General features: G+C 28.7%; 1 protein-coding gene across 4 annotated transcripts in view; it reads right to left on the minus strand.

Moving 5' to 3' along the window:
* LOC107450141 (liprin-alpha-1) overlaps positions 1-16,438 on the minus strand; it is a 65,582-nt gene continuing 49,144 nt past the window's right edge. For 2 of the 4 annotated variants that reach the window (XM_016065889.4, XM_016065880.5), the window contains 8 exons: positions 14,912-15,011; positions 13,627-13,708; positions 11,837-12,037; positions 9,775-9,950; positions 9,600-9,697; positions 4,771-4,946; positions 2,938-3,006; positions 1-794 (listed from right to left, as the gene is read on the minus strand). In XM_016065889.4, coding sequence (XP_015921375.2) covers positions 729-794; positions 2,938-3,006; positions 4,771-4,946; positions 9,600-9,697; positions 9,775-9,950; positions 11,837-12,037; positions 13,627-13,708; positions 14,912-15,011 — 968 coding nt within the window. In that variant the 3' untranslated portion in view covers positions 1-728. Of the gene's footprint in view, positions 941-2,937; positions 3,007-4,770; positions 4,947-9,599; positions 9,698-9,774; positions 9,951-11,836; positions 12,038-13,626; positions 13,709-14,911; positions 15,012-16,438 lie in introns of all 4 variants that reach the window. The other 2 variants (XM_071178545.2, XM_016065885.4) reach the window with 1 other exon arrangement.

Consider the following 16,438-nt stretch of genomic DNA (forward strand, 5'->3'; position numbering starts at 1 on the left):
GATTTATTGTTAGATTTTATTTAAAATCAACTATTGTGCATACAAAATTGAGAAACGTTGAATTGAGTAAGCACACAAACTTTTTTGTATAAAAATTGGAAACCCTTGAAATCACAAGTTTTGTTGAATACTAAAACAAATTAACTCATATAGGGAACATACACACATGCTAAAATTTCAATGCTTACAATAAAACAACTATTTAAATAATATTTAGTTAGTCCAGTATACATAGAAAATATAAGACATTACAATATATGTAACAATGCTCTTTCTTAAGACTTTTCCCAGTGGAAAATGAAATTCCATTGTTACGGTAGAAAACAACTTAGTAGTTGCCATCCCCTTGATTCCAATCTTAATTATTTTTAGTTTTTTTTTTTCTCCCATGCAAATACAATAATAAATAAAAAATCACATAAAGGGAACTTGGAAAACTTTCAGAGGTATCTTTTTGCCGTGTTCTTTGGTTTATCTTTTGGCATATCTTGGAGCTTCGATAGGCACCACAAATAAAAAACAAAATCTACAATCACTCCATGCTTTGAATGCCGGCACTCTACACGTTTAGGTAGAAATTGCACAGCCCTTGTGTTTCTGTCCGATTACACGGTAATGTCCTTTGTACATACATACATGCATTAGACATATAGCAGCCAGCTGCTCGAAATAACTGTTGACCAGAATATATTTTACAGTTTTTGAATTATCATTATTTATGTTCTTCTTCAAACAAGGCGATCACCTTGCACACTGTGATGTACTGCCACTGTATGGGTAGGGTGTTTGGCCGCCTGTAAATGGTAACAGTGCCGTCACATTGTTACATAATGATTGGAATTGAGGCACAATATGCATGCAGCAATAAATGCAGCCCAAAATGAGACAGCAACATCAAAGAGGTAATGGCTAAATATCAAGAATATGCAAGTTGTCTTTCCTAGAAATAAGAAAAGGATGCAAAGCCATGCAATAAAGAAATGAAAACAAACTACAACTTTAAATACATAGTTGCCAATGCTCTGAATGTTGATAAAATCACTATTGATTTTAGTACTGGTGATATGGTTGGGTGTTTGGTTTTTTAGAACTACTTGATGCAGCAATTATGGTTTTTCAAAGCAACATATTTATGCTTTTGCAACAGAAATTCTCAGTTGCCAATGCTCTGAATGTTGATAAAATTACTATTTTATCTATTGATTTTAGTAAGGGTGATATGGTTGGCTGTTTGGTTCTTTAGAACTACTTGATGCAGCAATTATGGTTTTTCAAAGCAACATATTTATGCTTTTGCAACAGAAATTCTCCCTCTTGAATTGTAATTAGAAATCAATAACACAAATTTAGCAATTATATTGGAAAAAAACTACATGTTTCAGAGTAAACTTGCATTAATGCTGTAACAATTTAAAAAAAAAATCAATTTAGTACAGTTTAGAGCAGAGTTGCAACAGGTACAGAGAAAAAATATACTTTTCCGTCATGTAAAGATTCTTTAATGAATTTGGAGCACCAATCTGTGTGGTTTTGTTGATGGCAATTTGGCTAACATTGCTTCAGAATAGTTTTTAAAACCAACACATAGAATTTTTTGCAGAAATAATTTTTTAATATGATAAATAAATATGCACAAATATGCTGTGGTGTATGTGACAGTGTGGCATAACAAAACTCATGTATGCACAAAATCAACCGCAAATGAAATACTTGTTGGTCCGCATGTGCGCACACTGAGCTGGCTTTGGTCGGGAAGGATTCTTGCACTCCCACGTGTAACCCTGCTGCATTTTGTAAGAGATTCACGATTTCAGGTTTCATTTTCTGCCCTCTGATTTTCCCTTAAAAATTTTTGCTGATCATGGGGACCAACTACAATTGCCAAATTTTTTTCCCTACTAGCCAAAAGAAAATTTTATTTCCCTTGTTACTTTCATTGCTTGGGAAGCAGCAGCATCTTTGTCACTGACAGGCTAATGGCTTTCTTCTGCTGTTTGATTTATAGATCAGTACCACAACTCTTGATTTTGATTAATTGAACTTAACATTTGGATCATTCAGTCATTACGTATTTTTCATGTTGGTTCAGAGCAGTCAACATTCACAAAGCGTAATCACCTCATTTAATTTAATAACAATAAGAATTGAAATTTTGAATCATAGGATTTTTAACTGAATAACTTTCCACCATTTGCATAAAAAATTTTAAAATTTTTAGTGAGAAGTTATTTTATTAAAAAAAAAGAAGTAATATTTGAAAGAAGTGATGTATTGAGTGATGATTTGAAAGAAGTGATGTAAGGAGTGAAAGAAGTGATTTAAAAGAAGTGATGTAAAAAATTCAATAATCTCAGATTTGTTAAATATTATACTTGTAGGATCCATATGATTATCATTTACTTCTAACAAAAATGTTAAGCTTCAATACTCTTTGTATTTACTTTATAGAATTATTTAATTTTTCTTAATCTATTCTTTTAAGAAATACTGAACCAAGCTACAAACACTTAAGAGACCAACTGAACTTGTTTGAAACTATTCAACGCCAATCTCTAGGTCATTCTAATTGCAAATTGTAAGATATGATAATTTTACTGCAAAAACTTAAAATAAAGAATATTGGCAACCATGTTGACTTAAAATGACAGAAGTTTGGTCTGTAAAAAGGAGGGAAAGGTTCTTATTTATTTAAAAAAAATTCTAAACATAAAACTACCACAGGAAAACATTCAACATCAAAAAAGATGAGAGCTATAGTTGTTAAAACATTTAAAATGCTCAAAGAAAAGATTATTGATAACATAAGCTAAATTTACAAGCATACAATATTTATAATTGGTAGAGGAAATAAAGCTTTCAATGATAAGCTAAACACATAACAGCCAACATTTAAGCAGATCTATAATCTTAAAACATAAATTAATCAATATATTATACCTCATCTGGTCTTCTTTCAGTGCCTTTTAACAAAAGGTTGTTGAATTCTCTTTGTAAAATTTGCCTAACCTAGAAATAATAAGTGATTAAAATGATTAAACATAAATGAAAAAGAGTATCTTTAATTTAAAAAAACAAAACACTATTTTTATCTTTAAAAAACCACGTTTAAGATATTTAAGAAACCATGTTTTCGATGAATAAATTATTCTTTTATTACATTAAGAAATATTAAAAAAAAAAAAAAATTTCAAAATTCATGTAACCCTTTAAATTCTTCTAAACATTTTGCTATTTGTTGAATAATTAGCGTGTTAATAAGTCATTACTTTATACATCATATATAATTAATAGAACTGCTTAAAGTTTATAAATATATACATACATATGTTTTTAGCAATATGCTTACTAGATCTTAGAAATTATTCACAGTTAGTACAATCAACTCTTGATATTTTTAACTCTGGCTATCATAGCTTAACTGAAACGATGGAACACTTTTAAGAAAGTAATTCCAAACGAAGACTGAATTGCCACTTATTGCATTTTGAAGATTACTAAGTTTTAACAAATGAATAAAACGGAAAATTGATTCTCCTTGAGAGTTATTGCACAATGAAGGTGGGCCATGCAGGGGAAAAATGGTTTCTGTCCATACGCAAACCAGAAAAATAAAAGTATAGTGAAAAAGATGATGGGAATATTAGTGAGGAAGCAATGTCTGGAGACCAATTTTGAGGAAGAATACAGTTTTTGTCCAACAAGATTTTCAAAATTAAAAATTGTAAAGTTTGTTTGTTAGGGGATATAAATAAATAATTGTAACATTTGTGTATACAGTCGAACTCGTTTATAACGAGTACAAAGGGACCGTAACATGTACTCGTTAAATCCGAGTGCTCGTAATAAACGGGTCCTTAAGACAGGCGTGCAACCAGAAGAGGGGGCGGGGGGGGGGGCTTGGGAGGTCAAATGATTGAGTTTACTTAAAATTTAATTAATACTTACTTTAATTACATTAATTAAATACTTTTCTTAATTTAATGACAACTAACCCCCTTCCCTCGCATTTCTTTATCATTTTGAAAAAAAGATAAGACAGAAAGACTAGAAAGAAGATTGCAAGACAGAAAAATATTGCTCGCTAAAACCGGGTCTTGCTCGTTAAAAGCGACTTCTGTTCCATAGACTTAACATTGATCCAACCAAAAATTCTCATTTCCCTCGGTAAATCCGAGCTCGACTGTACTTTTATTTTTATGATTTCAATCAAATGCTTGCGCCTGAAAAATCTTAACATTGAAATTAGTTTTCTCAAAATAAGCTTTTATGAGCTTAAACTGTTCCCCCCCGATCTTCAAATATTAATTGATGTCTTTATTTTGTCAACTGAATTCTAGCAAAAATTATTTTTGAATTTTAAGATATAAAAACATTATCATCGTTTAAACATAAATAAAATCTTTTCACAAATGAAAATAAATATATGTTTTCTAATTTGTTGTGACAATAATAATTACAATTATTGACAATATTCAATCATGAAGCAAACAATTAAAAAAATTACTTTAGAACTTCATAATTTAATAACTTTTATCTAAAAAATTAATATAAGTCTCATTTATAGTTGGATTCGAGTCTGACTAAAAATAGAAAGTTCAGTGCAAATCACTAACTTGTGATAATTATATATATATATAAAAAAAAAAGTTAAAAAAGGAAAAACATGCAAAATATCTTATACACATATGCACAGCTTAAAATTGCCACTTATTAAATAGTTTATTCACATTTCAATTTTTAATTTACTATAAAGATTCATCTAGTAAAAACCTGAGTATTTTGAGTAGGTATCTGTAGTGCCAATCCCAAAGCTGCGTGGTCAAAACTTTCATCCAAGGCTATCACAGATCCATGAACCCCACTATCCATTAAATAAGCAGAATAGTCTCGAAGTCCAATACTATCAAGCCATTTTATAACTCTGTCATTAGACCAGACTAAAACATCTGAAATAGCGAACATTTAATTAAAGTGAACAAAAATTTATCAGTTGACAACAGATCTGAAAACAACGCAGCTCAAATATTTTAAACAAAGAAGAAAACAATGAAAAATATGGGGAAAAAAATGAAAAATGTAATAATGTCAGCCAAAGTTGATGTAGTCAGGGGATATCAGCCCTGAAGTCAAAAGAAAAATAATTTTTAAAGAACCTACTTAAAAACATATTCCTTAGCCAAAACCACACCACATTCAGAAAATCACAAACCAAACTGAAATTCACAAAGAAACATCAAGTCCCTACTTGATGCGCAGAAAGAAAAAAAGTAAAGCAAGAAAGTTGTTGCCATCTGTTAGTAGAAAAGCTTAACTGGGGCAACTCAGTTAAGTCTCGATCTAGCCCTTATTAAAAGAAAGAAAATAAAAACTAATAAATTTTAAACATTTCTTCAATCTTACCTTCAATATTCTAAAAATTAAGAGGAAAACCATTACTTTTAAAAAAATTACGAGTAGCCTCTTGAAAGTATTCAACATTATTGCAAATTTTATTAATTCTAGATAGTAGAGAAAAAACTAAATTTTTGAAAATATTACTACACAAATTTGAATCAAAATTATAGAAAAAAAAATAACTCTAAAATTAAAAGCTTTCCTTTTATCATAAACACCAATTTCATTTTGATTATTAGCAATATTAATTTCAAAATCGAAATATTCAACATTTAAGCAATTATCATTAGTTTTCCTCAAAACAAACTTCAGGAAAAATATTAAAAATAAAATCATAATTTTCACAATTAAATCATCAAAATATTTAAAAGCTATAAAATCATTAAACTCAAGAAACTTTGCTTCAAAAAAAATATTAGCAAAAGCTCCTGAAAAAGAATTTCCGTATGGTATTCCTATTTTCTGTTTTTAAAAATCAATACCATTAAAAAGAACATCTTCAAAAAGATTTACAAATATCAATCCAATAACTTTTATCAACATTTTTATTAATTAAATATGTATCATAAATGCAACAACAAACAGAGTATTTGAGCATGAGGTATACTGGTATAAAGATTTTCAAAATCAAATGTATTAATATTAAAAACCTAATTTTTTTTTCAATAAAGTTCAAAACATCAATATTACTATTAACAACAATAATTTTCTCAGTTTCAATTTTAAGTAAAATAATTTTTAGAATATTAAATAATTTTTTAAATTGTAACTATTAGTACTATAAACCTGAATTTAACTGGATTTTTATGAAATTTAACTATTGGAAATAATTAAGGATAAGTAATTCGATTCAATTTAAATTTTTTAGTAAAAGCAATAATCATTTTACCAATTTGTTGTCATCCTTTAATTTATATTCCTTAATAATCAATTTTTAAAAAAAATATTTACACATAATACAGCTTAATAGAAGCTTTATCAATAACTGTAATAATTAGCTTATTTTACAATTTTCTCAAACATATCATAATCAATAACTGTACCACTAGGATAAAAATAAAATTTGTTTAATTTATTTTTCACACTTTCAACAATCCTTGTTTTCCATTCTGTAAAACCTTCAATGGGCCAATGATATTTTCTGGAAACCTTAGCAATAAAGCAATCTAGATTCCTTTTTAACTGATAAAATAAAATCCTCATTTTTCATTCTTAAGCCTGTTCTAAATTTAGATTCGCTACTCGAAATTTTACTTTCTTAAGAATACCTAATTTTGCTTAATTCAAAAGAATACTTTCAAGAGGCTACTAGTAATTTTTTAAATTACCTCGAAAGTAATGGTTTTCCTTTTAATCTTTACAATATTTAAGGTAAAAGTAATTAAATGATTAAAAACTACAGTAGGTAACCGATTATCCGGAATGATCGGGACCATCGCTATTCCGGATAAGTGATTTTTCCGGTTTTCTGAATCGCTACAAAAAACCGTTTTTTTTTATTGTTAAACCCAACTAAAAAAAAACAAGAAATATTTGGAAATAATCTTAAAAAGAAGAAAAAACGATGAAGTAATACACTATTGATTACAAAATGATGGTAAGGTAAATATCTTTCAAAAAAGAAAGAAAAATCCTAAAATCTTATGAGTAAAAAATTAAAAAAAAAAAAAAAAAAAAAAAAAAAAAAAAAAAAAAAAAAGGGGCGGGAAAATTCATTGAATTTTGTTCCGGTTTTTTGATTTCCGGATAACGGGTTCTGTACTGTATTAGTTCTTATTTTCTTTCAGATTGAGACTTAACTGAGTGGATGAGTTAAGCTTTTTTACTAATAGATGGTTGATGATTTTCTGAATGGGGTATGTTTTTGGCTTTGGCTAAGGAATATGTTTTTAAGAAGGTTTCTTGAAATTTTTTTTTCCTTTTGTAATTAGTTTATGTATTTTACTTTTGTATTCTCTTTGCCTGAACTTTGCAAAGCCTTTGGGGTACAGAGAGAGCAAATTTTAGACATTTGCCATGCTCTGGATAGAAAAGTTTTTGCACTAATTTTATGACTTCCGGGGTTGTTACCCTCTAACGACATCAACTTCGGTTGTTATCATTATATTTTTCATTGTTTTCTTCTTTGTTTACAATTTGCTATTGGTTTCAATTTTCTGCTGCATTGCACATAAAATAATGCCTTTATAGGTATAATTTCGTTATAAAATAATGTCTTAAAGAAAACTTTTCCTCTCTTCCACATAAATTCCAAGTTATTCACACTAATAATGCTAAAATCACTTTAATGGCACAAAATTTTGTTCTAAAATAATGTTTTTTAAACAGGAATTAAATTTTGAATAACTGTTCAACATTTTCACAATCTTTTCTTCACATGGAGAATTTTTAACATAGTTAATCAAAAATTGAGAAGGTCAACAGTGAAAAGACAGTTCAAAGTCATAATTTTACACAATTTTTTCTAATGAATATGATTAAAATAATTTTTACAGATTCACATTTGGTACAAGGATATTGCAAACATAGATACATTTTTTCCATTTCTTTTTAAACAATTATATATTAACTTTATGCTATACATGCGGTATAAGAACATAGAATCACGATTTAGTAAATAAAGAATAGTTTATAGGGTATAAAACACACATTAAAAAAAATTTCCAACAGTTCAAAACACAAGATAAAACCACATTTAGATAATTTAAAATTTTTTTTTAGTCGAATACAGTAGAGCACTGATTATTTGGATCAAACCTGACCAGGATAACCAAAAAACTGGATAAGCACTTTAAAAAAAAATAGTTATGAGAATATTTTTAAGTAACTTTCCTTCATAATTTTTTCAGGCTTAAGATTGGCAATTACAGCAATACCTATTCAGGGGTTAGTCCAGGCCGAATTTACCGTTTAGCGGTACCTTCACAAATTCAACCTTAGGAAAAATGGTAGTTTCACAAATTCAATTTTAGGAAAAACGGTCGTTTCACAAAATACTTTCTCCTAAAATTTTATTTTTGTATCCCTTAAGAAACGATAAATCCATATTTTTGTGTTGATTTTTAATAAAATTTTTAATTTTTCACAAATTATGTCTAAATTTTCACAAAATAGGTACCTCTCAGAAAAACCTAGACAGACCCCTGCTATTATAGCATATTACAAATGGCCAAACCACATATTATACAGGGATGAATGTACCAGTTAGCAAAAAAAGCTGAATTCTACATAAACACAATCAAACATTATGAAATTAATAAATGTATGGAGCTTAAAAAGCTGAATTCAGAGTAAAAGCTGAAAACTTTCATGCCTGAAGCATATTACAAATGGCCAATGGTACCTATTATAGCATATTACAATATTTAAAAGATTTAATTTTATTAGAAACCTGCTCACTTGCTCCCTTATTAGAAATTTCTTGAAACCCACTTTGAAACTGGACGGAAAGAACGTAAGGATCTTTGAAAGGGAAAAAAGAAATTTTTTTTTTGGACCCCTTGCAGATATTCTTTTTTTTTCTTCTGAAGAAGGTGGAAAAAATACATGGTCTTTGAACGAGCCATATAACAGGGTTGCCACTCAAATCTGAAAAAAAAATTCCCTGTGTTTTCCCTGTACATATTATAAGCGATATATTAAGAGGAAACAACAATTACTGAGCTCTTGTGTGAGCTATAGTGGGCTAACTATATATATTAGTTTTAATTGCTAGAAAAACAGCTGAACATACTTAAATAATGCTATAGTAAATGAAATAGTTTAGTATAGCTGAAATATCATGGTTAAATATCCTATAGATTATGCTTTGAGTAGTTACCATTTTCTAAAAGACAAAAGATAGAAACAAAATTCCCTGTATTTTCCCAGTTTGTAAAGAAAAAATCCAAATTCCCTGTATTTTCCCTGTTATTTTAGGCGATTTTTAAATTCCCTGTATTTTCCAGGTTTTCCCTGTTCTCCCTGTGGAGTGGCAACCCTGTATAATTGGACAATCAGGTAAATCAACTTTCAGATAATTGGCGCTCTACTGTATATTGTAAATGACAAAACTTGATCAAATAAATGTGCAATTAAGCAAATTTTAGTTTGTAAAGTTTAAGACTTCATATGCATAAAAAATTATATATTTTCAAAAGATAATTTTAATTATACTGGGAAAAAAATGCACATTTTACAGCTTGGTAGGCAAGTTTAACCATTACCTTTGATTTCATGCTCACTAAGTTTTCTTCTGTCTTCTAAAGCTTCTCTATTATAATTTAACCTTTTTAAGCAATTTATACCATATTGTAGACTTGTCCTAAAAGTGCAAAAGTAAACATTGTGTAGATTATGATAATAATAAAATAAGAAGATCAAAATAGTTAGAGCTTTTACCTATGAAAACCATCAACCATTTTTAAATGCTGACGTAAGTCTCGCTTTGTTAAGTGGTCTAACATTCTAGCATCAACAAGACATTCCATAAAAGTTGATCTATATTGTGCTAATCCTAAACTAGGTAACCATTCATTTCCAATCCATTCATGATTCATTTCCCCAAATGCTAAACTCTAAAAGAATTTTTAATGATTATTTTTAGGATATAGAACAGTTTAAGATTTGAAAAAAAAAAAAAAAAAAAAAAAAAAATCGATTAAAGATGTCAAAGTGATATTTTATTCATAGTACACCGTTGAAGAACAACATATGTTAAATTACAATAAAAGGAAGGGTTTATATGCATGCGTCTATCTAATAATGGCTTGTGTCATGATCCTGCAATTTGAACTAAGGGTCAATTTTAGCTTGAACCCTAAAAATCATTAATTTCTTAAAAATATGCCATGCTTAAAACGAATTTGTTTGCATTGAAGGAACTATGAATTTCTCAATTATTTAAAAGATAACATCAGTAATGTTTGTTGGTTTACAACTTTACAGCTTTGTTTAATAAAAAACCCAGTTCCATTGGGACTTCATTGTATGTTCGTTTATGATTATTTATTTTTTATATTACGAAAGCATAAGTGATGCACTGAAAAAAAGAGATTATAGTTAGCTGATTATACCATGATCTTTAAATCTAAATAATGTAAAAATATTATTCTATAAATCCAAATAATAATAATAATAAAAAAGTTATGTAGTAAAATGCTAATTTATAAAGAAAATTGCTTGATTATGGTAAATGCTGACTATCATACTTTAACAACCATCAATAATCAACAACATAAATTTTGGTAAGCATTAATTTCTAAATGATACTGAATATAGTTAATCTTTATTTTTACTGTCATGAGTTACACTCCTAGATTGATTATAAATACAATTCTGACAAGGAAAACAAATATTTACATACAATATAACAACACTCGGAATTTGAATCACGCATTTGATCATTCAGTTTGACCATTTTTATGACTGATTTGTCGGTATTGTTATAGATCTCAACCTATTTTTTTTAAAATCGGCCTTTGGTTTTTTATCATAATTTTCATGTTGCATCAACAGGGTTGCCACAGAAAAAAAAATGAACAAAATAGTTGTTTTAAGTTGCCTATAGCAGGAAAATAGTTGCCTTAATAAGAACAAAAATTCATCAAAAATATGACTAGAATTTTGTTCATGACTTAATTGTCATATACCATGATCCATTCAGTGAGGTTGTTGGCAAATATGATAATTTTTATATAAACGTTAATGTTTAGATACATATGAAAAGTTATTACTAAAATTCGAAATGCACGCATCGTAATATCGTATTAAATTCCCCCTTCTTTTTTAAAATAATGAGGAATTTCATAGCAATAATCATTAAAAAGGTGATTGAGAAATGAAATAGACTCGCAATGGAATCTGTGCAAATTGAACGAATTAAAAATATGCTTTAAAGAAGAAAAAAAAAAAAACATTTCTAGGAGTACAGAAAAGTCTCCTTTTCCAGAAAATAGTTGCTTTTTTTTAACTTTTTCCGACAAAAAAAGTAGCCTCATGTCAAAAATAGTTGCATTTTAGTCGTCTGTGGCGCAACCCTGCATCAATTTATGCTGTTAAATAAAAATACTATTTTCTGTAATACTAAAATAATCATAAATAATTTTATATGTCAATTTTTTTGATTCAGTTTGAATTACTAAAGTTTATGAGTTAAAACTTTAATTAGTATTTCTATATATTTTGAATTTTATTATTTTTAACACATGCATTATTTTATTCAAGAGTTGTGGAAAATAAAATAATTTTTTTCATTGCTTAAGAAATAATTATTATCGAAATATTTTGACAATATACAAACTTCTTTCTAAAGATATTTTGAAAAAGTTATAGTAAAAAAAAAACTCTACAATTTTGGGGAAAATTTCAAAATAAAAAAACCATATTCCGGGGAAATATTAGGCTCAGAGAAATTTCTGCACCTCTGGATTTCTATAACTTATTATATAAAATAAATACTTACTGTTCTAGAGGGTTTTGGAGCAGATGGACTAGTCAATGCAACCATTTCTTGGATTGCTAATCGTAATTTCAGACGATGTAATGGATTACTTATTCCTATTTCCCTCTGTATTTCAGAATCTGATAAGGCAGACATAATGGCACCACTTTTTACATTTGCCCGACAGGCTGCAACATACCAGGCAGGCATACCAACCCACAACTAAAAATAATAATTAATTTTTTTAAAGTTAGATAAAGTAGTTTCATCAATGTTTTTAGAATTTTATGTAACATTTAAAAATATTTTTCTTCCTTTTTGAAAGAGAACAACCAAGATTATTAAAATAATTTCTTTTCAGCCACAAAAATTTTGCAAGTGCATCCTTTGTAAGTGTAATTATCTAAAGAGAAATTGTTTTTTTTTTTTTTTTATTTTTTTTTTTGCAAAATAGAAATAGAATCCAGTATATTTGGTTTTACTTAAACATGTATTTAGAATTTTCAAAAAAATTATTTACAAGTGATTTATACTCAATTACACATAACCAGATATTTTTTCAAATAAATATTTAAGTAACAGAAAAAATTAAATAACATTTAAGCATTTTTTAAACTGGAACCTTATTTAGGAAACCCTTCCCTTGCATGTGATTTGCTTTCTGGCAGATTTAAAGGTGCTAACAGATTCTCAGCCACTTTTCAGTTCTAACAAGGCTTATTTAGACTTCTCTGCACACTTGAAAATGTTTTATTTAAGACTATTCCAGATATTTGACAAATCAAAGGCATTGAACCAAGGTTCTGAAGAACATTTTGTATTTATCATGATTGAAAATTTTATTGAGAAGAATAAATTGTTGCAAGAAGAGTCTATTTGGTATTATTCCAAATTCATAATTGTGGAAAATGTCAGAAACTTGAATTTTTTACATTACCTTTATGCACATACTGTTGGCAAAATAACTTGCCAGAGTAGAGGGAGTGAAAATTATAGGCATCCCCTTGGATATTCTTAGGTGAACTAAGTTTTATATACATTTTCCAAGGATTCCTTTATAATAGATAGATTTAGCAAAAAAGTATCATACTGTAAGACTTTTGAGTAAAAATAAGTTCAAAAATTTCAGTTTAAACTGAGAAACATTAGAAAACATAATAATTGAAAATAAATAAAAGGAATTCTTTTGAAAACAAAAAATGTATTTTTAAACAATTGTGCAAGATTACCTGACTATATATTTTGAACTTCATTAATTATTCACTTCTCACGAAAAATTTAACAAAAAGTTGGATTCTTTGTAGTGTGTGGCTTATAGAAAATTGATTTATAAAGTTAGATTTTAATTTTGTATAATCTCTGAATAGACTAAAATTAACTGAAAAAGCTTATATTTTGAAAATATAGTAATTTGTTTGACCTTTATTCCAAAATTATCCCGCAGTTAAAAAAAAAAAAGTTAATACTACAATACTACATTAACTATGGAGGATCCGATTTTTAAGAATTGAGAAATTACATAAAATCTTTAACATGAAGATAGCTTGCAAATGCAATGCCTCTCTATCGGACAGACCAGAAAAAAAGGCTCAGTCACGTTATCTCATTATTTATTTAAAATAGGTTCAGGAAAAAGAAGAAGAAGAAGAAAAAAAAAAAAAAAAAACAGATGCAGTAGAAAGAGAAGAATGAGAAAAAGCAACAGGTTCTGGCTAAATTCAAATAAATTTTCTCATGTAACACTCACTTTACTGATACATTCAGATAAGAAAATAAATGTAAAAATAATGATAATTAAATATTAATCACACCTCTAGCCAAGCAACTATTGTAGGGCCATTCCATAGAGCAAATGGTGTCCCTGCTTTCATAGATTCTCCTAACAATTCATGTCTGAAACAGAGAAAGAAAACATATAATTATAAAAAAGAAAACTAAAAAATTTTCAAGAATACAACTGATACACATATAATAAATACATTTGTTTTATAAATCTCTAAAAGTCCATCTGTGCTTTGAATGTTCAATTATACGCTGAGTTTTACATACATAGAAAGAGAAAACTATGCATTTATGTCTGACTTGATAAAGCGATATCTGATGAGTTGGTAATTACTTAAAATGAAACCAAGTTCATAAACATACATCAGCAAAAAAAGCAGTAGCAAGTTCTAATTTAGTCAAGCACCAAGAACTATCATGAATTGTAAACCCATATCCAGTTAAATAAGCTAAGATTAAAATTTTTTAAGAAGGGGAAAAAACACATACACACTACTTTGTTAAAGAATTTTGGAAAAAAATTCTTTTTCAACCAATCTGTCATTGCATTTAAAAACGAATATTAGCAATTAATGAAGATACTATCATGCATTTCACTACATGATACGTTGCTATACAAAACTATTATAGAGAAATGACTCTTATGGCAATAAACAACAATAAGTTATACACACCAGGGGTCTGTTGAGAAGAAATTTGGATCCGTTAACGCACCCTTCACAAAATAATTTATCCTTTAATCAGACCCTTCACAAATTTGTTTATCTTCATTATTGTTGTCGAATAAACCCTTCCCAGTAAGGGGGGGGGAAAGAAAGACAGATGTAAACGAACTAAATGTTGTCTTCGGCAGACGCTTCTTCCTTTATTCGTCCGAAATGAATATTCTGTGTTCAGCAGTATAGGCTAAATACCAAATATTTGTTGTTGCATCTCTAATTTAGTAGCAGCAATGGCTGTTTATTTTTTAAAATTTAATTATAATTTAACTGTGTTGAGCATTATCTTGTATGTCTTTACAATTTAAAAACTCCTTGAAAAAGTTTTTTTTTGCAATAACGGACCCTATTTACACAAATTCACAAAAGCAGGACAATGGTTGAAAGAATGTGACTTAACGTTTATTTTATATTCACAAATTAGTAATTGAGAAATTTCGAGTAATTTTTTCACAATTTTACAAAAACGGACCTTTTACAAAATGTCTGGACGGACCCCTGCATACCATCTACAGAAATGGTGGTAGAAAAGCAAAAAAAGGTGGTAGAAAAAATATGGCAGTTTTTTGCTTTCGAAACAAAGCATTTACATTACTTTTTCTTGGTTCTACGATCATGATCCGATTTTTGTCCTATTCCACCAGTCATGCCAACAGACTCCTGAACAGTTGCTTCAGCATCAATATATGAAACACCTAAATAGAAAATATACTAAATAGCATAAAATTAAGAGTGTAATTTCCAATTGATAATATTAAATTTCATTAAAATAAGATTTAAAATCCTAAATGGAATTTCTTATTTTCATTTATTAAAACCAATACTCGTATCAGTGCTCCAACGGCACACATTCATCAGTAGGAAAAATGGTAAGGATGGTAAAACAGAGATTACTTCATATTCAAGAGATAAGATTTAAAACTTTATAATAACAGAAAAGTAAAATATTAATGATTTAAAAATATTTGATAAATATGGGTTAGCAGCATCATTAACAATAACATTTTTGATCTTGATGATATAGAAACTCTTCTAAAAATCCTAACTCTTCTAAAAATCCAGGTCAATTAATAAAATATATTTATGAATGATATGAGGTGAAGAGTGAAGCTTTAAGTTTGATTTCTCTTCATATAATTTATAAATGTACACTGAAGAGCCAAAAAAAACTGGTACAGGCATGAGTATGCAAATGGAGTCAATCAAAGTACAGCGCTGCGATTGGCAACACGTATATAAGACAACGAGTGTCTAGCACAGTTCTTAGATCAGTTACTGCTGCTACAATGCCAGGTTATACAGATTTAAGTGAGTTGGAACGTGGTGTTATAGTCGGCGTACAGGAGATGGGACATAGCATCTCCGATATAGCAATGAAATTTGGATTTTCACGTGAGTGCGGCCACTTCACGAGTATACCGTGAGTATCGGAAATCCCGTAAAACATCAAATCTACCGCATCGCTGGGATATTTGGGATGCCTTGATGAATGTGATGTTCAGAAGATATCCCCACCCCCTCTTACTCCCATTGGTTTATGCAGGATTCATGGTGTCAATTATCTCCAGCACTACTTCACACATTGATTGAATGCATGCCACGTCGTGTTGCGGCACTTATGCGTGCTCGCGGGGGCCCTACACGATATTAGGCAGGTATACCAGTTTTTTTTTGCCTTTTCAGTGTATTTCATGCCTTAATTTGAATTTTTGAGGAAAGTTTCAACATCGAAAACCTAAATTCTCTTGCTAATGATGTTGCTTTAGTCAAACATTTGGAAATCATTAACTTTTAATTTTCTGTAATTTTTATATTACAGCTTTAACTGTAAATTTAAATATTTAGTATGATGTAACCTCTGTCAAATTAAATCCTCTCAACCATTAATCCAACAGGTGAAGGTTTACAATGAAAGGTTTAGTGAAGGTTGTGACACCAAATCATGTACAGGTTTCAATAATAATTTTTTTTTCACAGTTTGCTGACAGTTCACAGTTGTTTTTACAATTGAATTGTTTGAAAATTAGAAATAAATTGTGAAGCTTAAGTATTCAGCAATAGACACTATCTTGTTTTACTCAAGTGTGTATTTAGTTATCAAATTACTAATATTTTTTTAACA

The sequence above is a fragment of the Parasteatoda tepidariorum genome, chromosome 6 (genome assembly GCF_982258835.1).
Source record: "Parasteatoda tepidariorum strain Cologne lab strain chromosome 6, Ptep-v5.0, whole genome shotgun sequence".
NCBI lineage: Eukaryota > Metazoa > Arthropoda > Arachnida > Araneae > Theridiidae > Parasteatoda > Parasteatoda tepidariorum.